Here is a 25,388-nt window from a genome sequence, read left to right on the forward strand (position 1 = left end):
TGGAGATATTTGACTATTTGGGGATTATTTCACTGTAAAATTACTTATTGTACATTGAAGTTGGCCTGTTAAATGGCCTGTATTTGATATAGCGCCTTCAAGAGTCCTGGAACCCCCCAAGGTGCTTTACAACACAATCAGCCATTCACCCATTCACACACATTGACAAGTTAAACTCAAAACTCTCAATTTAAACTATTAAGCTGAGTTAATAAATAAAGAAAAGTAGGTTCTAACCAGATTCAGTAAGGGGCTCCACGGTGAGCTGGTAGCTGGTCTTGGGAACACCACTGCTGAAGGTTGGGATGTTCTTCTCCTGCTTGAATGTATATGCCTCAGGAAACACAGTCTTTATCTGCCCCATGTGGCTCTCTTCAAAGCGCCTGAATACAAGACGTCAGAACAAGTCAGGGTCACCTCCTCAACCTGACCTCACAGACACAGTATGAACATATTGCCATTTAAATGAATGTGCAGCTCATTTATAAATAAGACATCGTCATCAACTTTATTTATAAAACTATTTTTCCATCAATCTGAGGTCAAACCAAAGCGCTGTACAGTAGTCCCTCGCGATAACGTGTTTTTTTGTCAATAAATAAAAGCTAACAATAATAATTGACATTAATGAAAATCTAATCAGAAAGTGGAAGAGATAGGCGAACGGGAAAAAAGAACCAATCAGCAACTGGAAGAGGCGGGACTAATGGGGATCCTTTTTAAATAAACCCACACACTCCTATATTATCATGATATAACACACACACGGCTCTCTTTTCCTTTCCCACTGAGCGAGTGATGCGTGCTACAGAATCACGCCTGAGAGAATCCCCCGGTGGCCAATTCTGCTTGCCAATCAGAGGCAGTAGATTTGGATTTCAGCCAGCCAATTAGGCCCTGTCCACACGTAGCTGGGGATCTGCCAAAACGTAGATATTTTTCTACGTTTTGGCCTGTCATCCACACGAAAACGGAGTTTTTTCACACGAAAACGGATCTTTTTAAAAACTCCGGCCAAAGTGAAGATCTGCGTTTTCTCCGTTTTGGGTGTCTGCGTGTGGACGGACAAAACCGGAGTTTTAAGGTCCGCAACGTCACTTTCCGCGACAGAAAAATGCTGACATCACATGTGTGACCGGTGTTTACACTAGCCGGCATCATGGAAGCCCTCAGAGCTGCGCTCTGTCACTACCCGATCCATCAACTGCCCAAGCGCTTTTTGCTTGTTTGTTTTTGCAAGCGGAATTACTGCTCCTTGCGGAAGACCACAGATGAAGGACGAGGTTAAGAACGGGGGAAGTACTGCCGCCTACAGGTCTCACATGTCCTTAACAACGTATTTATCCGGGTACGTGTGGACAGAGTTTGTTTTTAAAACGCGGTGGTGTGGATGCAAGTTTTTGGAGGGGCGGATATTCGTTTTTAAAAAAACCCGGCTACGTGTTGACTAGGCCTCAAGTCTGTAGTATCAACTACTTGGCCCCAGTTGGACGTCTGAGGAAGAGGTCACCTCAGAATGGAAAATGCATATTTGACCCTGGTGTGAAACCAAATTCTGGTCCGGTATAGGGTTGCAACGATCATTAATTTTGGTGGTACAATTATAATCTGAGAAATGATCATTTTCATGATGATTTAACATGAATTGATTTCACATCTGTATTAACACATAAATCACACACACATTCTATAAATTATTGATAAAAGGCATGATTACATTCTAGAAAGGTTTCGAACCCCTGAAATATCTGTTGTTCCTTTTCAGGGATTTTGCTTAGAAAAATTCACTCTACTACTGATTTGCAACATTGATGTTTTACCTCCACAAATAACACAAGCCTGGATGAGTTCTGCTGTGTGGTGGAGTTGCTAATGCTAACAGTTTTACTAGCAGAGACGTTCCCTCCTGTTTAGCCTTCCCTGTCACGAGTCTAGATGGTGAGCCCATGAATGTTAAGTGACAGTGTGACGTAGATCTGTCAGGATTTTCTAATCTAGAGTTTCACCATTTCTATCAGAATACTGAAGCAGGAGATAAGTGTAGGAGACTATTTTCATGTTCGACCTGCATGAAACAAAGTGACTGATTATCAGAAATAATCATTAAAAAATGGTTTTTCAGTGAACCACACCCAGTGTTTCCCCTACATAGGCTCAGCCGTGGCGCCACACCTAACTTTTAACATCTAAACAATCCTATTGTAAGGATGAATACTTACAAATATTACATTTCACTTGTAGAATTTGAGAAAAAATTATAAATATGGTACACAAATGGTAAGAAAACATGAGATTATAAATAAGGAGCGAAATCTAATTCTCCATTAAGACCTGGGAAATTAGTAGCTTTTAGTGTATGAATCCAAAATGATTCTCTTTGCAAGAGTTTTTTAAGCCTATCTCCTCCTCTAATTGAATTTTTTATATGTTCAATCCCTGTGATTTTAAGAGTTACAGCTTCCATGATTTGTGTCTTTATGATGCACTGCCATAGAGGATTACCTGATCTGATTGCTTGTTTGTGTTCTGCAAGTCTTGCTTTTAACTTACGTTTAGTTCTTCCAATATAGAAGCAACCACATGGGCATTCTAGTCTGTAGACCACGAACAAAGTATTACAATTGATGAATGTATTAATGTAAAAAGTACGTCCTGTGAAAACATCAGCAAAACAATTAGTATTAGTCATGTTCTCACAGTGAACACAATTTCCACATGTATAGTTGCCTTTTCGAGTTGATAACCACATTTTTTGTTGCTGTGGAGGAAGGTGACTGAACAAGCTGATCATTTAACGTTGGAGCTCGTCTGAAGCTGATAGTAGGAGTATCTGGGGGAGCTTCCCTAAGAACACTGTCGCTTTTCAGTAGGTCCCAGTTTTTTGTAATTATTTTTTTGATCTTGTGGGCTTGATCACTGAATTGGGTCACAAAATAAACACCATCTGATCTTTGTGGGTTCTTCTCTTTAGGAACCAATAGTTGTTCTCTTGGGAGGCTTTTAGTCTTATTATACGCTTTGTGTATAGTTCTTTGTTGGTATCCTCTTGTTGTAAAGCTCTGGCCCATAACTGTAGCATTTCTTTCAAATTCTTCTTCTGTGTCACAAATACGTCTAAGTCTTTGAAACTGACCAGTGGGAATGTTGTTTATTAACCATGATGGATGGAAACTGTCTGCTCTGAGGATTGTATTACGGTCAGTAGGTTTTCTAAAAATAGAAGTGTGTAAATCTCCATTATCAGATTTTGAGATTTTTATGTCTAGGAAATTAATTTCAGATGAGGAGAAGTCTAGGCTGAGTTTCAAACTTTTGTTAGTGTTGTTAAGATATGAATGGAATTGAAGTAGTTCTGATTCTGACCCAGACCACAGCAGAATAATGTCATCAATGTATCTTCCCCACCACATCATCTTATCAGCATAGACATTACGATCAGAGTATACATATGTTTCTTCCCAAAGTCCCATAAAAAGATTAGAGTAATTGGGTGCAAAGCATGCTCCCATTGCTGTACCTTTTTTCTGTCTAAAAAATTGGTTCTGAAACAGAAACACATTGTTACATAGAGTCCACTTCGCCAGCTGAAGGATGAAAGAAGAAGGAGGCATATCTTCTGAATGTCTTTGGTCCAGGTAATAGGTTAGTGCTTCTAGTCATTCTGTGTGGTCAATGTTAGTGTATAGCGCCTCCACATCCATAGTAACAAGAAGTCCAGGTCCTATGTTCCTTATATCAGTCAGTTTGTTCAGTACTTGAGTAGTGTCTTGAACAAAAGAAGGCAGTTCTGATACAAATGGTTTAATGAAAAAATCTACAAACTGTGAGGCTGGTTCTGTGATTGATTCATTGCCACTGATTATTGGTCTGCCTGGTGGATTCTCCAAGTTCTTATGGATTTTAGGGAGCATGTAGAAGGAAGGAATTCTTGGGTGCTCATTCAGTAGAAAGTCATGTTCTTTTGTGAGATCCATTGTTCATTTTTAGCGTGTAAAAGTATCTCCTTAAGTTCAGTCTTTATTTGCTCTGTTGGATTAATTTGAATATGTTCATAGTATTCACTGTTATCCAACTGTCTCTCAGCTTCTGTGACGTATAGGTCTCTGCCCCACACCACTACCGCTCCTCCTTTATCAGCTCTCTTGATGATGTCTTCATTAGCTGATAACCTCTTAATTGCATCTCTTTCTTTGTTTGTGAGATTATGCTTCGTTTTATTTTTAGATGCAAAGAGTTGATCAACTTCGTGTGTAACTTTTTTGTAGAAGACATTCAGAGTCTGATTACATATGTTAGGTATAAAGGTGGACTTGGGTCTGAATGGGGTTCTCCCACCATCTTGCTGTATATGGTCTCGAGGAGATGCTTGTTACTTGTTGATCTTCATCTCGTCTCTGCTTCTGGTATGTCGACTGTAACGTGTGAATCCTTGATGACTTGCTTCTCCCTCTTCTTGTCTTACATTTTTTTGTCTCTGCTTGTTTCTTTGGGATCTGATGCCTAAAAAAGTAGATGGGGAGGATTCTGATGTCTCCGGGTGATCCTCATCATTGCTAGGCAGTTGGAAGGAAACAGTTCTTCGTTGTGACCGAGTTTGAAAGCTTTGTCTTTGTTTCCACATGTAAACTTTATTTTCTTTGTAGTCTGATACGTCTCTATTGAATTTCCTCGGCTTTTCTTGTTTAACTTCCCTTTGTAATTTTTCTAAATCCATTTGCAGTTCTTTTTTGAAAGGGACTTGTGTCTTGAAATTAGTAGATTTCTTCATAAGGAGAATCAGATTTCGCTCCTTATTTATAATCTCATGTTTTCTTACCATTTGTGTACCATATTTATAATTTTTTCTCAAATTCTACAAGTGAAACGTAATATTTGTAAGTATTCATCCTTACAATAGGATTGTTTAGATGTTAAAAGTTTTTTGTGTTATACTGGTCATCCAGTCATAATACCGTCTACCTGCCCGACTTCAGCAGGTGTCATTGATTAGCCTTCTTAACATGAAAGTGAGAAAACATACAAACCTTTTGAGCCCTGACGAAGGCCCCGTGGGCTAAAACGCGTCGACATCTATGTTTTTAACTATTTGAGCCATGTACTAATAAAGGCTTTTTATTTTTGTATCTCCTGAGTGCCTCAGATCTCCTTTTGCCAACCTTTAAACCTTTAGCCTTTTGTGAGTTGACAGCTGGTCAGGGTTAGCGCTGAAGGATGGAGAGACCTTAACGAATTAAAGACATTTAGAACATTTATCATGTAGATTTCACTCAGGAACATAAATATGTAATTAAATTCTGCAGCAGCACCAGGCTCCACATGGAAGTGCCTGACTTTAAATCGGCTTTACCAAGGAAGTATATGAGTCGACAGAAATATCAGTCTGTTCCTACTTTATACTACTGCTTTCCAAGGAAATGAGTACCAATGTGCATACTTTTTGCAAACATTTGAGTTGCTAGTTTACTTGTAATGCAATATTTGGAACTCATTTTTAATTACAGATCTAATATGTATTTTTCTAATGTCGCGTTTGTCTGCTTTGTAATTCAATCTTTCCACTTTTTGTTTGAACTAAATAAATAAAGCTGATCCTAAACTAGAACATCCTTGTGATAGTAGCAACAATACACAGCAGCTTGGGGTAAAACAGCCCAGCCCTACTCAGTGGTGCACCACCCTACCAGGCAGGGTCCGAAATTAACACTCGCCAAATGCGAGCAAATTGCTCCATTTGGCGAGTAAATTTTTGAGCTCTACCTGCCACCTGGCGAGTAAATGTTTGCACCAAATTAGTTATGTTTATCAGTCATCTTCCATGGATTTCTGATACTCCTCCCGCCTGCATGCAACGCACACAAACGTACGCGAAACGTGAGCACCGCATCCAATGTCATTTCCACCTATCCCATTCAATCAGTTTATCAAGTTAGCAGTTAGCTTCGTGTTAAAACTAGCGGTGAAATGTGGCGATTTTTAACTGAAGTCAGCCAGCCTTCCAAAAGAAAACTCGTCGAACTGGAAGAAAAACCACCAGGACCAGTGGCAACCAGAAGATTTTGTGAAAAGTGGTGAACTGGAGACGGCGGAGTCGTGAGACAATGGCTACATTATGATGGCCACGTAGCGTTGCTGCCTTTCACAGACAACTGTCCCTCGGCATTCTTCAAATATTCAAAAAATGCCCATACTTCTGACTTTGTCTTCTTTGAGGGATAATAAATGTCCCAAGTGCTGCCGTCTCCTCCTCTGGCCATTATTTCAGCTTTAGCTTAAAGAAAGTTTCGGTTGTAAACAACAAAGTGCGCATGTGCCGCCGGCAACTTCAGCAGATGATACGGTGGCTGGTAAGGGTCACCGCGCCTACACCGCAGCCACGGTAATCCACCGAGATAAATTTTTTTTAAAAACAAGATGATAATTATTATTGTCAACTTTTTTACCGGGGTTTACTGCTACACCGGTTACCGTGACAACCCTAGCCCTGACACACTTTCAGATATTCTCATGGTGCAGCTGTGTCCTCCAGAGATCAAGGACTATGACCCAAATGAGGCTGTAATGCTTTGGCACAAAGACGGTGTCAGAAGCAGGAGGCCAGACTTCATGGACAGAGAAAACAAGGAGTCTGACTAGATTTCAATGAAAGAGTTCATAAAAACATCTCTAAAAATAAATAAATAGTAAAAATGACAAAAGAGTTGTTTTTCTTATTAATTGATGTTTTAATTATTTTGTCACTCTGTTTGGAATCAACATAATATAGAATAACATGCTTTAGGTGGATCTAAATCATTTAGAATTTTGGCCGGTAAAAAATATGCTAGGCCGGTAGATTTTCATCATCTACCAGCCAACTTGGCCGGTGAGTAAAAAATTGAATTTCGGACCCTGCTACCAGGTCTTCATCCTGTCACATACCTGCGCATCATGTCCTGAACTCCCTGCTTGACTTTAGTGAACGTGGCAGTCTCACAGCGGTTGTACAACATGGCGACCACAGTGTCCATACTCCTGAACATCTCAGCCAGAACCTTGTACTGGTATGGCAAAGAGAGCCCGGGGGGGCCTGACTGAGCGAGGGTGTGGTATCGCTGATACGCTGGCTGCCTGGTGCTGGACCATGAAACAAGATGAATTAGTTTGATGGGTCTAAAAAATAAACAGAAATTTAAGTATTGGTTTGCTCACCTGTCGTGAGGTGGTGTCTCCCCCTGCTTGACAAACCCCTCTTCCTTCCTTCTCAGAGCTTTGGTTGCTAGGTCTTTGGCTCGAGCTACAGAGGCGTTTAGGGGACTTGTGTCAGTTGACAGGGGCGTGGTGGTTATGGGAACAGCTGGGGTTACATCATCAGAACAAGTGGGAACGGCAGTGTCATCAGCATGTCTGATCCTCCCAATCCGAGACTTGAGCGAGGCTATATCCACTTTACAAAGGTCCTGTTAAGATAGAAACAAGGAGATGATTACCTCAGTTTTCCCCAACAGCTCTGTGACAAAAAGTGTAGATTTGTTCATCACAAGAGGTCCGTCCTCACAGCAGACATTGAAGGGTAGATGCTGCACCAACTGCTACTGCCTTCGGCAGTCACATTTGCAAGGTATTCTTTAGGGATGCACCGATGGATCGGCATTTGATCCCAATCGGCCGATAGCGCCCCTATCTGTTTTGATCGGAGTTTTCAAAATAGATCAAAGCAGACCGATCAGGTAGGGTTGTCATGGTAACCGGTGTAGCGGTAAACCCCGGTAAAAAAAGGTTGAAAATAATAATAACCGTCTTGTTTAAAAAAAAAAAAACTATATTATCTCGGTGGGTTTATCGTGGCTAAGGTGTAGGCGCGGTGACCCTTACCAGCCACCGTATCATCTGTGAAGTTGCCGGCGGCACATGCGCGCTTTGATGTTTACAACCAAAACTTTCTTGAAGCTAAAGCTGAAATAATGGCCAAAGGAGGAGACGGAGACGCTTCAAATCTCATGACACATCTGCGTGACCATCACCCACAACTCTACAGTCAACGCAAGGCAAGCTAACGTTAGCATTTTAGCTAAAATGCGTGATCCGAGGATTTGAGTTGAGGGAGAATGCAACAAGTCGCTATATAAAGCAGCCGCAGCGCCGCTACCTGCATATAAACCGTGTCGCGGACACCCCCATGTTGAAATGACGCTATGCATTACGGGGCTCCCAGGGGCAGATAAGAGTTGGTCTCTCTCCGGAAATAATTATGAATTTAACAATGATTACTGCCTGATGACATTTCCCCACATCTGCAAAGCTCACTGGAAGGACACAAATCGAGAACAATATTTTCCTGATATAGGGTTTATTACTCAAGTAAGGGTAAAAAAGTATGTGATTAGAAGGCTACTTGAGTACTGAGTATCATCTGATCTAATATTTTTAAAATGATGACATCAAACAGACAAAAAATAAGAAGTTATGGGCAAATATTGGTATTTTAAAGACTAAAGGGGAAAAATGTAAACAAATAAACAACAAAATTACAAAATAACACATTTTAGGCAAAATTTAGACACAAACTGAGGACAATATTTCCTGACATACAGGGTTTATTTAATTGTGTGAAAATGTAGCACGTTTAAAAAAAATACCGTGATAATACAGAAAACCGTGGTAATTTTGGTCACAATAACCGTGAGGTTAAATTTCACACCGTGACAACCCTAATACAGACCATTTTAGATTAGGTTACATTTCCTTTATTCCCAGATTATGTAGTTTGTAGCACTCATTATTATGTAGAAAATTTCTGGCCAATCCACGTGACCGTATCGGTGATCAGCATTCTTTTGATATCGGTATCGGTGATAGGCAACAAAAAAACCTGATCGGTGCATCCCTAGTATTCTTTTTACAGTTTATGGATAACAGGATGTTTTAGCTACGGCTCCGAAGAGATCTGCAGCTCTCGAAGAGAACGCTGTTCATAAGCCTGTTCACTAAGGATAGGCATCATTTGAATTTGAACAATTCCTTATTTCAAGTATGGTTCCATCAATTCCCGATTCAACCACAGGTCTTACTTGATGAAATAAACGTAACTTCAACACAAGTTTTAATTCTATGAACAATTACATCACATTCATTCAGACAAAGATGTTTCCAAGAAAGGATAAAAAGACAGCGAGTTTGTTTCTGACCACATCTCCATCACAGAAACTAGCTGATCTAGCACCGTAACTTGTAACCAGCTTCCTCTCCGCTGTATTTTTCATAGCATTATGCAAGGTTAAAAGCAGAAATTACTACGGTGTCGCACAACGCTGTAGTCAGAAATGGCATCTAGCAGCAGCGCAAACATCTTTCTTTAGAAGAAAGTCTTATATCGCTTCTTGTGGTTTTTAAAGACATGTCCAAATCATTCAGAACAGAAGAAAGGGCTGCTGCAAACTCTGCTTCAGACGCCATCTTCGTTGTTTGAGAAACTGAGCGGCGTGGTGTGGACGCACGCAGCTCACCACTGATTGGTTTGGTTAGAATTTTAAGGATGGGAGAAAGTCGTAGAAAGTCAACCATCACTGCAGCCCTCCACCGGTCAGGCCTTTACGACAGTGGCCCGACAGAAGCCTCACCTCAATGCAAAACGCATGGAGTTAGCTGAAGGACACCTGAAGGACCCAGAAAAGGTGAGAAAGATTCTCTGGTCTGAAGAGACCAAGATAAAACTTGTTGGCCTTAATTCTAAGCGGCATAACCCCATAACCATCTAAATTATAAGAAACAAAGCCTTGAAATGTCTGGTTGAATGTAATGAGTCTAGCTTGTATGTTTCATCTTTTAAGTTGAATCACTGACACAGATGAAATTTTCATCAGGGCTGAAACAAATCGAGTGAATGGTTCGATTCATTACATTTCTCAATTCATTTTTTTTACTGATTTGAAGCCTTAATAAATGTATGCACATTTTACTGGTGCACAATGTTGTTATCTAGGTGCTGTGGAGGAAAATAGGGGGACCAGCAAACACATAAACCATTGCAAAAGGCAGAAATGGTCCAAAGATTGGCCAATGCCAAGCTAGCGCGTAGCACGCTCACGAATCAAGACCAAGTAGAGTTCAGAAAAAAAACGTGATGAATGACTAAACTCCAGAAGCAGAAGAAAATCCCCACCATCCCGTCTATTTGCGGATGTTTGCATCTGCAGCAGTATGTAGCAGAACCGCTGCAGCTGCTACCTGCAGTCTGCTGTTGTTGCTACTGAGCGTTAGCGAGTCTGCTCCACACATCACAGTAGAGCTACGGCAAACTGTTGTAGCATGTAATTCACAAACGCTTCTACATTTGAATACAACGTAGACTGGATCATGTCGCTAACCTGTACATAATAACAATAATTATATATATATATATATATATATATATATATATATATATATATATATATATATATATATATATATATATATACATACATACATACATACATACATACATATATTACATTGTTACTAGTAGAAATTAGATGTTATAATTTCCAGTAGCTTACTCCTGAACATGTTATAATCAATTCATTGAGATGCGGACATAAATGATTCAGCATCGTAGAAAAGTACGCCATAATCGATTGTAGTGGAATGTAGTTTTGTTTTTTTCAACGTTGGAGGCGTGTGAGTCCTTACTTGTTGCTTGTTACTACTGTAATCGGTGCGCTCAGTCTCATTCTTGCAGCTTAAATTAATCTATTATTCATTTGATCAGTTATGTTACAAAACACTAGTAAATCGTTGCTGTGTTGTGGGGTGACACATGTGATCACCAGGGGAATAAAGGGGCAAGTCAAGCTAACTTTTCACAGTTTTCCTGCTTGGAGGCAAAACCACGGAGACCAAGTATCTAGCATCTCGTTGGCTCACTTGGATCGCAGCTGTAAGGCGACCAAACACCACCTTCTGGAGTGTTTTCATTCCTGTAAGTTACAGATTGTGTGCGTTTTTAAATGTTGTTTCTTTCCCTCAACTGCAACATGCACCACCACAGAGAAGCTGCTCTAGCATGATGACTTTAATTATTCTACAGGTTATTGTTCAGCCTTCTGACACTCATGTGTCTGGCTGCTGACGCTCCGTGTGTTTTTATTTCTGCAGTGAGACAAACTCACCTCACACCGTCCAGAGTTTGTTCTTTAAAGCTTCTATTAAATCCACCGTGTTGACATATTTTAACAAGTTTCCTCTACGCTGCAGGAGTTGAAGTTTACATGACGGAGTAAAAGTTCGGCAGACGCGTTTGTTTATATTTGGCCGCTGCGTGCCGGGTGGGGGGGAGGGGGAACTCGGTGCTGCACACATACAGCTGGTGTGATCACTTCTGAAAAGCGTTGATCACAATTTGCAGATCACGTTTATTTTTCATGGAGATCAGCCGCGGATTCCTCTTCCGTCGGCATTCTAGGAATCGAAATAAAAAACGTTGAGCAATTCCAAGAAAAATGAACAGTTGGAACCGGTTCCAATCGATGCTCGATGCCCAACCCTAGCGACAATAATGAACTTTATCACAATATGCTAATTTTTTGAGAAGGACCTGTATGTGTGTGTGTTTGTGTGTGTGTGTGTGTGTGTGTGTGTGTGTGTGTGTGTGTGTGTGTGTGTGTGACAGCCAGCGGCTATATAAATAAACTTGAATTGAATTACATCCGCTCACACCACAAACACGATAACCGAAAATGTCCGTTATGCAGGACTGTGGCGGTAACAATACGTCATCGGTGCTTCAGTCTTGGGTCTTTCATATGGATCCAAACCATTTAGAACGCTTGTCCACATACCGGCCCCCGGTGTCTTTAATTAATGTATCCCTGTATATTCCGCATCCTTTTTGGGATTTTAAATTCCTGTTTAACACTTTCTTTCACCCAAATCCGCTTCTTCTCCATGAAAATACCGTTTGTGTCACGTATGTTTACACTTGTCACGCCACCAACATGTCTGCGCACATCCCAGAATGCCATGTGTAATCACGTGTGATCACAAGCCCTGCAAGCACATTGTCTGCTCACACAAGAGAGAGGATCTCCAAACACGAATTATTATTTTCAAAATTTCATCATTTTTTCTCCTTGAAGCACTCATTCAGACCGAGTGTTGTGATGTCGGGAGATCCCGACTTGGGGAGGGGGCGGGGTTAGTGACGGCGACCGCAGTGTAATCATTTGTCTCTTTTATTTTAGAGACATGGAGAAGTTAAAAGTGGAGAGAAACAGAAGATAGAAGTTTTTATTCCACTTTATTCTTTTGTTTCGTGATGATAAACCGATGTTAAATTCAGCTTAAAGAGATTTTGTGAGTTTTTGCAAAGCATGTTTTTGATTTTTTTTTACTTGTTAAATATTTTTAAATGTTTAGTCCTAAAGACTGGTTAATGGAGAGCTTTTGGGGGATGGCAGGTTTGACAAAAGATATCTGACATCTTCAATTTATAGATGAAAACAAATCCATATGAAATAATCGTGATGCATCAAGATATCGAATCGAAATGAATCATTGACCCAACAATAATCGTAATCGGATAACAAGTGAAGATTCACACCACTACTTCGCACAGAGAAGCATGTGCAGTAGACGCCATCCAGAGCAGCCTTCATCAGCAGAGAAAGAAAACATGGCGAGTCAGCAATGTAGCTCATAAGTTTGGGAGCATTATACAGATTCAAAGAAAGGCCCGTAGAGTGCAGCGTGAAACTCTCCTTTCACAGGAGCACATCGGTGATGCACGAGCATCTCAATGGGCCATTCCCATCTGTACCGGGTCGGCCCGGGCCGGGTAGCGTAGGTTTTTTACATATCTGGGTGGCCTGGTATTTTTCCGGGCCAACCAAGGCTCATTCTCAGCCCTCTTCTCGAGGGGGTCTGCTTCAGGCCGACCAGGGCCAACACACCCACTGCTGACAGCAAATTCACACCTTCCATTAGAGCAAGCCTCTGATTGGTGGGAAGAATCAGCCCACATGGGCTTAAGGCAAGGATGTGTGGAATCAACCGGGCCAGGCTGGGGCCGACTGGGGCTACCCGGCCCGGGCCGACCCGGTACAGATGGGAATGGCCCATAAGAGGAAGCACGTCATGGCAGAGAAAAGAGTCGCATCGGTAGGTTTACCTTGTTAGCTGCAAACAACAGAGTTACTTGTATTCATAGCTGTAGCAACACTAGTAGCGGTGGTGATGTTATTACCTTCAGAACACATTTATGTGTCACATATATTTGCACCAATCAGAAACACAAATGACTTATTTCATCCTGCTACGTTACAGTGTTACTAAAAGTTCTCTTCAATGGACGAGTTTGTTACGTGCACACCTCAGCAAGCTAACGTCCTGACCAGGGCCTTTGTGAGCATGTTGGTCAGGAGACTCCTGTCCATGGTCGGTATCAAGGTTTCAGAGAGATTACTAAGCAGTTCAACCCTGGTTACCATGACTACTACCTACAGGGTGACGCCATTTTAACACAATATTGTAAAAGAAATATGAAACAACCTTTAAAGGAGACATATGCTTTTATTACTCCTTTTTTCATCTAAATCATTCAGTTGAGGTCTAAATACAGTGGAACTGCAGTTCTTTGGTCTGATTTCCTCATTATTGTTGCTCTACAGACCCCTCATCTACCCCTGTTCTGAGGAGACTCTGAGAATGAGCTGTTTTTTGGGTAATGTCTCTTTAAATCTGGAAGAGTAGCAAACCCCGCCCCCCTCCACAGAGCAGACCTACTCTCCTCCCCCAGTCGGACTTTGTAGTTCTATAAAGAAATCATTATTTAGAGTAGCAGAAACATTATATTAGCATTTTTAAAACATGTGGGGAGAGTTGTCCATCAAGCCGTTTCTGGGCTGCCAACTCTCTCATGCATTTGTCTGAATTCACACGGGGTCGCATCGCACACCCCCACCATGGCCGACGGAGGGACAAGCTAGCAAGCACACACACACACACACACACACACACACGTCCAATTGGACTCAAAAATCTTAGCGAGAAGAAAAAATGGTGGATCGGCTCTGTTTAGCCGGATGTCCAGGACCATTTTTGGCAGTTATCATGACTACATAGTCACAAGATGTATTAGACAAATTTAAAAACTGAACAGGTGGACAAATATGACCAAAACTTTATAACAAAATATCTCAATAGCTCCTCTAGAGATTAATGTCAGGCTTTTTGCACACATAGGTGCTTAAAATATGAAACACACTGTATTAAGGGATAAAAAAGTGAGTTTTTCATGATATGTCTCCTTTAAGGTGTGTGTGTGTGTGTGTGTGTGTGTGTGTGTGTGTGTGTGTGTGTGTGTGTGTGTGTGTGTGTACGCGCGCCACGCGTCTTTGTCTCCGTTTCTCTCTGGACACAAACAGAACATTAGAATGCATTTTGTGATAAAATAAAAAGGTTGCTGACTGAACAACAAAGAAACTAATATTCATAAAGCATAAAACATTTTCTTTGTGTTAAATCTTAACCAACTTTGTGATATAACAGAATTATTAATCTGGCAAATAAACTAACTTTAATATATTTTATCTTTACGGTAAAGCAGACCCTCAGAGCGGAAGAAGGTCACTGACTGCTGACGTGTGGACCAGCCGTGCTACAGAGAAGTACCTTGGTGTGTCCTGCTATTTCCTGAGTTAAGATTGGAAGATGAAGCGCTTCAACCTTGCCACCATGCCTCTTGTGAACTTAGGTGGCTATCACATTTGATTTGATTGGAGTCTTGGTTTTAATTAGTGTAATGTTTCTGGTTGTATTTTCTTCTGTAAGGTGCTCGTGTATTTCAAAATTTCACCTTTAAACTATTGAATGGACATACATTTTTATTAGGGATGGACAATATATTGGCATCAATATCGGTATCGACTGATGTTAGTCATTTTTTAACATATCCGTATAAGTTCGATAAATAAAATCGGGCCGATGTTAACAGATGTTTTCCATCTTGTCTCCATTTGTTTGCCTGTTTCAGAGGGTGAGGAGGTGATGTGTACCGTATTTTCCGGACTATAAGTCACATTTTTTTTTCATAGTCTGGCTGGTCCTGCGAGTGCGACTTATATGCCAAAGTGACTTATTTACCAAATTATGTATCCCGCGCTGCTGTGGACCGGCTCCGGACCAGGAATAAGCTCCTCTGCCCCACCATCACCTGCTGGAGCCTGTGGCAAACTGCTGCGGGCCAGGCGGCTCCGACCCAGGAATGAGCTCCCATGTCCCGCTGGGAGGGTTGCAAACACCGCCGTCACCCACTGCAGCCTGTGGCGGGGTGCTGTGGGCTGGCTCTGGCCCAGGAATGAGCTCTCCCCGCCCGCTGGGAGGGTTTTAAACGCTGCCATCCTCTGCTGGAGACCGTGGTGTGCTGCTGCACCCTGGTTGTTTATTCTGTTATTGTTACCGGTACTTGTCTTGCAATCTGAAATGCTTGGTCTCAGATTTTGTAAGAAAAATAATAAAATTTCCCCCCAAAATGCGATTTATAGTCCAGGGCGACTTATGTTTTTTTCTTCTTCATTATACATTTTATGGCTGGTGCGACTTATACTCCGGAAAATACGGTATTTATTTAGTCATGTGAACAGTGAATGAAATCATCTCAGAACCGTAAATGTGTGTGGTGTGTGTACATAATAATATAAATTCAGCTTTAATAATTATCATTCTATACTAAATCTGCTGATTTTAGAAGCACTAATATCAGTATATCAGTATATGCAAATATTGGTTATCGGCCTTAATCTTAATATCGGATATCGGTATTGGCCCCAAAATGTCATATCGGTGCATCACTCATATTTATCATGTCAAAGTCTATTTCTTCATTTATATTCCAGCATTGTAGTAATTTATAGTGAATAAAGTTTGTTCTATTAACAGGATATTAACATTTCCTTATATATTTCTATGAAAAAAGTAATGCAATAAATAGTAGTTAGTTACTTTTATAATCTTGTAACTCAGTCACGAGCAAGACAAACTATGTCAACATAAATCGCTCCAAAACAAAGACTGGAATTATTATAAAAAAATTAGCTAAACATGGATTTTACATCATAAACGTGTTGACAAATAAATCAATGTAATGCTTCATGCTGAATTTAGAAATTTCCTTCTAACCATTGCAAAGATAATCCCAACATAAAAACATGAACAAGCTGTGGAAAAGTCCCACACGGTTCTGATGGATTGGAGACGGAAGTGTTTCATATAGACCAAAAACAGAAAAATGCATACCGTTGCAATTAAATGTTTTAGAGATCAGAATCGAGGCGTAAAATATTATTCTTCAAATTCAGATTACCTCAGTCCAGGTGTAGCTAAAGCTAAACACCAGAGAAGCTAACTTTAGTTTCGTTCGTATCCGGATGTGAAACTAGCTGCGATTAAATTAAATCACACGGGAGGATGGTTTTAAATACTACCGCTGTTATCATAACAGGCAGCTTACCCGGGGAGGCTCGTCCTGTAGAACTAGCTTCTTTCTAACAGACTTCTGTGTTGTTTTCTTGCTGATAGTTGCCTTTTTGACCCTTGTCGCTTGCCTTCTTGTTTTGGCTGATGAATGAAAGGCTTCGGTGGACTGCTCAGCTATCTGAGCTTCGGACGAGTTCCGCTTCGGTGTCCTCGGCGTCAAGAAGTCTTTATCAGGGCTTCCCGCGACGCATCCAGCATCATGAATACTTGCAGCTTCATCGATAACTCGGACAAACTCCTTGTGAGTGGTGGACGAGCCGTCTTTGATGGTGGCGTGCAGCGTGGCTGTTTTTGCGGGTTTACCCACCGTTTTCTTTCTTTGAGTAAAAAAATCCGTAACTCTCGCTTGAGACATGTTTGTGTTACGTAGGCTACAAGAGACGACCGCAAACGGAACCGAAATTCGTGAGACCAGCTACTGGTGACGCTCCGGATGTGTGCGCTCTTTATAGGAACAAGAAAAACTTTCGCGCGAAATCTGTCACGTGGTTTGTAATCGTAGGAAGATCCCACCTTTCTCGCTTCTGATTGGCTGGAAGGGTTCTTCTACGATTGGTCGCATCTGGGATCGGTGAAGTGTAAGCTTGTTGAATCAACCATAACTCTTTCGACTGTGAACCGATTTTGATGCGTTTTTCACCCTGAAAACTTCACACATGTAGCTCTGATAAAGGACACATTTTTTTAGCGTTTTTAATGACAGCGGGTTTGCTGTGGACACATATGTGACTCTTGTACAGAGCTTAGTGTCAAAACTTATAGAAAAAAAGGATCAATCACTAAGATTCAGTCAATCAATGATAATCAAAATAATTTAAAAACGTTCATACAACAGGTGTTTGAAAACTATGGCAGGTATTTTTAAAAAACACACTTAATATATGATGGAGAAGCAGAAAAATTACTCAACCAATTTAATAAACAATATAGTTCTTATAGATAACAATTTAATAAATGAGTGTTTGTGTCAATATAATTCAAAGAGGGGGTGAGAGAACAACTAGAACAAAGTCTGGATGACAAGAACATGACAAACCATCCATCAGAACTGTTAGCGATGTTCTGGTTCTGTTGGATTTCTGTCTCTCTCCCTTTCTGCAGGTATAGAAGCTGCTTCTTGTTCATCCTTTATTGTTTATTTTTGTGAACTTTCCCCATCTCTTCCTTTCCTCTCCCCCATTCTCTTTCATTTCTGTCTCCATGCCCTTTGGATTAAAAACAACCAAAAGCATCTCTAATAAAGTTAAGACATCAAGTGGAGAATTATAGCTGATTCTATAATGCTCTCTACCTGTGAGAGTAAAACTGTTTTCGGTACTCCGACATCAGTTCTGGTTGCTTTACAGCCGAACAGGACACACACACACACACACACACACACACACAGACACACACACACACACACACACACACACACACACACACACACACACACACACACACACACACACACACACACACACACACACAGAGAGAGAGAGAGATGGATAGAGAGAGAGAGATGGATAGAGAGAGAGAGAGAGAGAGAAACTGACAGTTAAAAAGAGCTTATTTTATTTGTTTTGTCTTAATTCATCTGTTACTTGTGTTGAGATTTTTTAAACAGTAATTGAAAGCTTTACATGAGCTAAAACCCCTTAAAGAGGACTGCTTTGTAGAACTTTTATCTGGAGCTCCCCTTCTGCAGCTGGAGAGGTGAGATATGTGGGGCTGCCTTCTCTTCAGAACCACCGACTTAACCAATGACATCATGCAAAATGGTGCCATTTTGGAGACCTCGCCTGGAGTGTCTGCATAAAAACCTCAGTAACATTTTTGTTGTTCACTCTATCAGACTCAAATTTTGCACAGCTGATGTCAAGATGTGAAACTATGAACACATTGAGGTTTGGGGCTTACAGCTGAATTTTTCTTAAGAGAACTTCATCCTGAAATTAATTTTTTTTCAGGCAGACAAGGAAATTCAATTTTTTTTACAATGTCTCATGTCCATTTATTTTTTATCATTAACACATATGTCAATATTTACACATCTCAACAGATTCCACAAGAGTTCCCTTTTAAAAAGAGACCAAAAGTAATCAAATAGACCATGTGGTTCCAGAAATATAGTCATTTATAATCACTTTCCTGAGTATTTCTCTTATCCAGTGCCACCATCTAGTGGCTGACAAGCGTATCACACAAAAAGCCTTGCTCTGTTTTTTTGAGATGACGACTTCACGTTTCTTGTTTATAAATGTGCTTCTGACAAACAGAGCTAAAACATGCTGTTTTACAAGTATTATTCTCAGTTCTTGCTGTGTTGAAATATATTTATATTTTAAAGACTTTCTTGTTTGTGAAAAGTTCATCAACTGCCGAGGTACTCCTTAACTTTGAAGCATCTAAGCAATAGTCCAACGCTATTGGCTAGTTCTGGTTGGCGCTCAGTTTCCTATTGCATGGAGCTCTGCGGGGCAGGGGGCATGCTTAGCAAAAAAAAAAAGACGTAATGCTTACATTATATCACAGTACCTGATAAGATAACAACTTTTACAGATTTCTGAAAGAAATTCCACAACACTTCTTATGCTTGAACCAAGCCCCCACAATGCGGCTCAAAAATTGAGGCCAACCCGGAAGTACTAAAATTGCAGTTCCACCCTCATCCACTAGGGGCTGGTGTCAGAAGCGAGCAAATCCTCATTGACTCCCATGTTAAAAATACCAATTTCACAGCAGAAATAAACATGTTTACAGCCTGGTACCAAAACATGTTTTTGGTTTAAATGATCTAGTTTACACTCATGACTACTCTGAGGGGGGTGAATTTTTTTCTCTCTCTTCTGTTTAAGTTTATTAAAAGCCTAAAATTCTGTATAATTAATGAGCATCCGACCCACGTGACCACAGAGCTAGCTCCGTGGAAAGGCCTCAGTAGAGCCTCGGTCTGGACTGGAAACTGTTCGGGATTTTGAGTCTCTGTGTTTGTGTATTCTGTTTGGATATTATTTGTGCAATTGTTGGACAAAATGTGGCATTAATTGCACTAATAGAGCGTCCAAGGAGTCTCCACTTCATTTTTTTCGGTAAGTAAAATTATATTTATGTATTTTAGGTCACTGCCGAGCTGAGCTTAGATTTTAACTGTTTAACCATGAAATTTAAATGTAATAGGGTAAAACCCAGTGCACTTAACATAATGCTGCACTTTAGAAAATGGGTTGAAATATAACATGTTGGTGGAGCTGGGTTCCGACTATCGGATTGTGGAGCTCTCGGGAGACCTCTGTTTTCCACCCGGTGTCGGTACAGGAACTGCTCGGGTGCAAGATTGGCTCGGGGTCCGTCGACTGCCGATGACGTCTAAGTAGTTGATTGGCTGAACATGAACCTTACGGAATTACGTAATCACGTTATGTTGTTATCACGTTACGTTGGTCCAGGCAAATCTTTCTATTGGAAAGATGGACAACTTTTACAAAGAAATCCATCATTACCTCTTTGAAAATACACTTTTAGCATAGAGCTGCATGTATACTAGGGCTGAACGTTAAACTGCATGTGCAATTAAATTGCGATGTGACAAAAGGAGATTTTCTAATCTCAAAGGCTGCAATTTGGCAGCGAGTGGTTAGCGCAATGCTAATATTCATGGAAAAACCCATAGGAATGCTAATGCTAATATCGCCGATTACATTATTACAAATTATGAATTAGAAACGTGCCAAATGATTACATTTGGAGTCTAATAGAAAGTAAAAATACCATCAATCAAATAAGTACAGACAGGTATTTTAGTAAAGCCAGAAAACTTTTAACTCCAGAGTTTTGGCTAGCAGCTATGAGTGTAACTGAACTACTCATGGACAAGACGTCAAAACTCTAAACACAAAATACTTCAATAAACGGGACACACTTCTTTCCTGCAAATACAATTTCACAGGTGTTGCTAATACCTATGATCCTTCAAGGGATGTGCTCAAAGAGGAGTTCAACATTATGAATAAAATATAGTGTTTTATTTTACAAATACCATTATAAACACAAACTTATGCTGTAAGAAACATTATTTTAATAACGAAACTGCTAAATTCTTTCCAAGAGTATAGATGTGTAGTGGATTTTGTCCGAGTGGGTTTGCCGTACTTTGACGTCATCGGCAGTCGAAGGACCCCGAGCCGATCTTGCACCCGAGCAGATCTTGTACCGACACCGGTTCTCCCCTCCACGCAGCTCGGCGCATCTCTGTCTGATCGCGGCTTCTGTGTGCTGCGCAGGCTGACGGCTTGTGGAGCTCTGGGATGGAAACCTTTCCACCCGGTTCTCCCCAGCCGCAGCTCTGCGCATCTCAGATCGCAGCGGCGCTTGTCTGCTGCTCGGCTGCCAGCTTGTTGAGGTCTCGTAGACCTCTGTGTTCCACCTGGTTTTACCCAGCAGTCAGCCCGGCGTATCTCTGACTCAGAAGCTCTGGTGTTGTGCACAGTTAACTCCGGTTGTAGCTAGGTTGCTACCTCCGTTAGCTTAGCTCCCATCTCCGCATTAGCTTTGGGTTAGCTTCAGGTTAGCTTGTAGCTAGTTCAATTGGGTGTCGTCAGTTGATCCAAGCCTTACAGCCACACCCTCAGCTCCACCTCTCTTTCCTTTTGTGGAATTGTCTGGGCTTGACAGAACCTGTGACACGGTCAAAATGGCGGTGGTGGCCACCTCCCATTTCCCCTCAAAAACGTGATATTGGAGTCTATGGAAACCCATTGTCCAATATTTATATGTCGATGGCTTGAACTAATGAATCGTAGGTCCAAAAGCTCTATCTCATTGCAAAGAGTCTGTTCTACATCTAACTAGCAGGGCCGTTCAGAGAACTTTGAAGGGACGGACACTCAAAGTAAAAAAAAAGGCCACATATAGTCCTGTTCTGATACCAGGTGGTAGTGTAATGCAATAAAAAAGAAGAGAAAAAGGGAGAACACCCAAGTTGTCCTACTGTCTGTATTTGTCATTTTGCTAATTTAGCCTTAAAAAGTCACTCATTCAGGAAGTACATTAAACAGTATTCAAGTTAACTGTCACTGCACACACACACACACACACACACACACACACACACACACACACACACACACACACACACACACACACACACACACACACACACACACACACACACACACACACACACACACACACAGTGACATTTCATACCATTTCCAGAATACTGCATTCTATGGCCATAAGTTTTCGTCATGGTGCTGATCCAGAATATTTTCCTCCTTACTTGTTTCTAGTTTCTAGTGTTAAAAAAGTAACATAATCATTAATAATAAAAAATACATAATAAAGTAATAAAACGTATGTATTTATGTTAACATTCACTTTGACCATTCTCTTTGGCGAGGCATCTGACTGCAGCAAAATGGTGACTTGAGCTCACCTCCAGTCGCCATTGCCTTACCGGAAGTGCTTGTTTGACCCCGAAAATCACATGACCTTTAGGTACGTGCATGGCGTAGTTCTGTTTGTCAGCAGCAGGCCACGAGATGCAGTAGCAATAGCTAAAATGGAGGTAAGTTATGGGTGGTTTTATTTTCCAATTTAGATTATATATTTTTAAAGAGGACATGAGTTGCTGTTTCTCTGCTGAGTTTTTCTCTGAATGCTTCAAAAAGTTCAGGCTACCATTAGCTTAGCTGCTAAACTAAAAAATAGCGTCGTAAGCTATCATCAGTTTAGTTGCTAAGCTAGCTTACGAAACTACACTTAATCAGAAACTCGGAAAGGGTCATTTTCTTTGTCTTAATGCTTTTTTCTTCATATAGATAAGTTACAGGTCCCAGATAACAGATAGAGGGCTACCGTAAATCCTCTAATTTTAGCCTGTATTTAATTAACTGCCGGGTATCATATTTTGGCCGGCGTCGGAGTCGGCGGAGGTGAATAATAGCCGTTTTTTTTATTGTGGCCGGGTGGAATGTGGTAACAAGCAAGTACGGGGGGCGGTTATGTCATCCGTCTGACTTTTGATTTGCCAGTGATAGACCGCGAGGGTAACTTTAACTGTGCGGAGACGAAGAGGAGGCGAAAATTTGATATCAAGTTCAAAGAGAATGTGCTGATTATGCTGCAGAACACTCTGGGGAGCAGTAGGGGTTGTATGAACTAGTCACTAGTCGACTTCACCGCTCTATAGTGACTTTTTATGCCTGTCATCGACTAGTCGCTGTCACGTGATAATGACCGGCAAGATGCAGTCCACAGAAAAGACAGCAGCCTGCTGTCAGCAGGTGACAAGCTCCTGTGCGTCGGGAGGCAACGCGCTGTGCCAGAGCGTCGGTACTGACACCCGCCATAAAACGGACATTTAACCAAATTGTGACGTTTACCCTCTTGCAATTTAACCTTCCCCTCACCCCCATCCTAACCTTAACCAGCTTGCGCATGCAAAGCTCTGTTCTTGGGTATTTTCCAACACATGTCTTAAGGCTGTGGTTGGCACTAAATGCACTGCGATTTACTATCATGTGATTGTTCAGTAAACCAATGTTGATTTTATATTTCTTCATCAGGTTGACGCTGTGATAGCTTGCTCTTGTTGTATTGTTGTGTGTTGTTTTTCTCTTTCTGCAGGTCTAGAAGCAGACTCTTGTTCATCATTGATTGTTTTTTTTTTGTGTGTGTGGTGCAGTGCAGAAACAGACTTTACTACTTTAAACTTTACTGTATGCCCATATTCTGGAAGTTGTGTAAATGCAGGGATGTGAGTAGATGTTCTGCTGAGGTGGAGCTGGGTTGGTGCCCTCGGACTCCATGGGGCTCTGCGGTGCTGCTGCTTTGGGCTCTGGCGAGATGGGCTGGGGTCTCCATGCCCTGGGTGGCATTTTGGGAACAGAGGTGCCTATTGGGGCCAGTGGGGGAGCTGGCTCCCTGGAAGGCTTTGGCCAACCAGCCATTCCTCCCCATCCCCATACATTTTTCTCCTCCTGCTCTTGTCACATCATCACACAAACATGCACATAGGACCATGGGGGGTGGACAAGTCAGGGGGTGTGGATCCCATTTCCTCATTCCTGTGGCAGCCTACCCCCAATTTTATTTGCACATTAAACACTTCCACCAATTACATTCCATGCAAAGACACACTTAGGGCCTTGGGAGTGAGCACACTCAATGGCATTTGGCAAGGGGATGTTTCAGCCTCATCCCGAGTGCCGATGCCCACATCCAATTTTAAACTGCACTTAGACACAGAGGGCTGTGAGGCGAAGTGGGGTTGTGTGGTGGCATCAGCTGGTGAAGGCCAGACGATGCTTGCACTGCCCGCTCACCCCAGCACTGGAATACTCCTCATTAACACGCATCAACACTGTATTGGAGCAGGCAGAGGGAGACTGGGGTCGTAGCACACCTCTGTTGTCGCTTGGCTTCCCGTGGCTGGAGGCTAAGGCAAACAATCTGGCGCTGAGTGGCTGGTTCACTGGTTCCTTTATTCCTCCCGTCTAATTACATGATGGGCTGCAGGTGAGCAGGGTGACTCTGCAGCCGAGGTAATTAGCTGGATGGAGTCTCCTTATGAGTCTCCCTAGCCCTCCAACAACCTGTGAAGAGGAAATGTGAACCCACAAACCCAGTACCTGACAGTTTTAAATAAAAGGCATCAGTGGTATTCATTACTTGTGGTATAATCAGCATTTTTAAAATCTTTTAAATCTTTAAATCTTTTAAATCTTTTCTCACGGGTCAACAACAAAATAAAAATATAATTTTATCTTAAATGAAAATGCAACATCTCACCTGTTAACTTTCATGTTTTGGAGCAGAAAAAGAGCATAAAACCAACATATTTAAAGCTCAGTTTGCTCCACTGGTTTACTGTGATTCTCACCTGTTCCAGCCAGATACCTGCATCATGGGGTTGATCTGAGCTGAGGAGGAGGCTCCTGTTGTTTTGTTCATCTTCATCATAATAATGACAACATTAGATGACAACAGGTGCTCACGTAGGTTTGTGCTGCTGAACATGTCTGAGCTGCTTGACCACGTTGTTGTGTGTCGGGGAGGAAACACGACAGCAGCCAGAGTTGTGCTGGTTTGAGCGTGTCGCTGTTCGCTGGAGTTATATCAGCTCTGTCTGGACGTTAGTTGGAAAACTTTCTCTTTCAGTCGTGAACACATTACTGAGCAGCTAGAATCTCCGTTTCTGGGCTTCAACGTCAGAAAAAAGCTGAGTGAGAGGAGTGTTTGGTTTGTCCGAGACAGCGGAGCTACAGACATCGGCAGCAGGCGCTGGAAAAAACACAAAGGAGGGGGCGGGTCGTCTCCGCGCTGACGCTGCAAAGCATCATGGGAGTTGAAGTCTTTGCTTTAAAATCAGCCAGCGGGCCAGTTTTAATATATTTTTGATATTTATCTCACGGGCCACATAAAAATGCTCCGCAGGCCGCATCTGACCTGCGGACCTTGAGTCTGACATATGTGTCCTAAAGCATTCCCAGGATGCTAAATAATAATGTCATGATATCAGTACTGTAACATTTGCTTACCTCTGTCCCTGTTCCGTTTTCCTCATCTGGACTCCTGATCATTTAGGGCGTTTTGACATGTTGAGCTACCTGAAACATCCGCAATGACCGTTCTCCCACAGCAAGTAAAGGTAATGGTGATGGAAATCTGACGTAGCTACTTCAGTAAAGTTGGCTATTTATTGACAGATTCGACATTTACGGCTCAATAAATTCTGATCAAAGGTTCATTTCTGATTCAATGGTTGTATCACCTGTATGATCAAGCTATGCAGAAGCCTTTCAATAACCTGCTAAACCAGGTGTTTTAAAGGAGGGAAACAACTAAAACACACTAGATAGCAGTCCACTAAGTCCAGTACTGCCTTCCTGTCCCCTGATTTTGTTTTGTTTGTTTGA

The 25,388-nt window shown here is 41.5% G+C and overlaps 1 protein-coding gene across 2 annotated transcripts in view; it reads right to left on the reverse strand.

Annotated features, from left to right (window-relative positions):
• Positions 1–25,096, reverse strand: part of cdt1 (chromatin licensing and DNA replication factor 1) — a 38,078-nt gene extending 12,982 nt beyond the window's left edge. The window contains exons 1-4 of one of the 2 annotated variants that reach the window (XM_054750609.2): positions 25,011–25,096; positions 7,189–7,436; positions 6,919–7,113; positions 238–383 (exon numbers count right to left, since the gene is read on the reverse strand). In XM_054750609.2, the coding sequence (XP_054606584.2) occupies positions 238–383; positions 6,919–7,113; positions 7,189–7,436; positions 25,011–25,052 (631 nt within the window). In that variant the 5' untranslated portion in view covers positions 25,053–25,096. Of the gene's footprint in view, positions 1–237; positions 384–6,918; positions 7,114–7,188; positions 7,437–16,462; positions 16,939–25,010 lie in introns of those variants that run through there. The other variant, XM_015945542.3, reaches the window with a different exon arrangement.
• Between the last annotated feature and the right edge of the window lie 292 nt (positions 25,097–25,388).

Source organism: Nothobranchius furzeri, chromosome 12 (assembly GCF_043380555.1).
Source record: "Nothobranchius furzeri strain GRZ-AD chromosome 12, NfurGRZ-RIMD1, whole genome shotgun sequence".
NCBI lineage: Eukaryota > Metazoa > Chordata > Actinopteri > Cyprinodontiformes > Nothobranchiidae > Nothobranchius > Nothobranchius furzeri.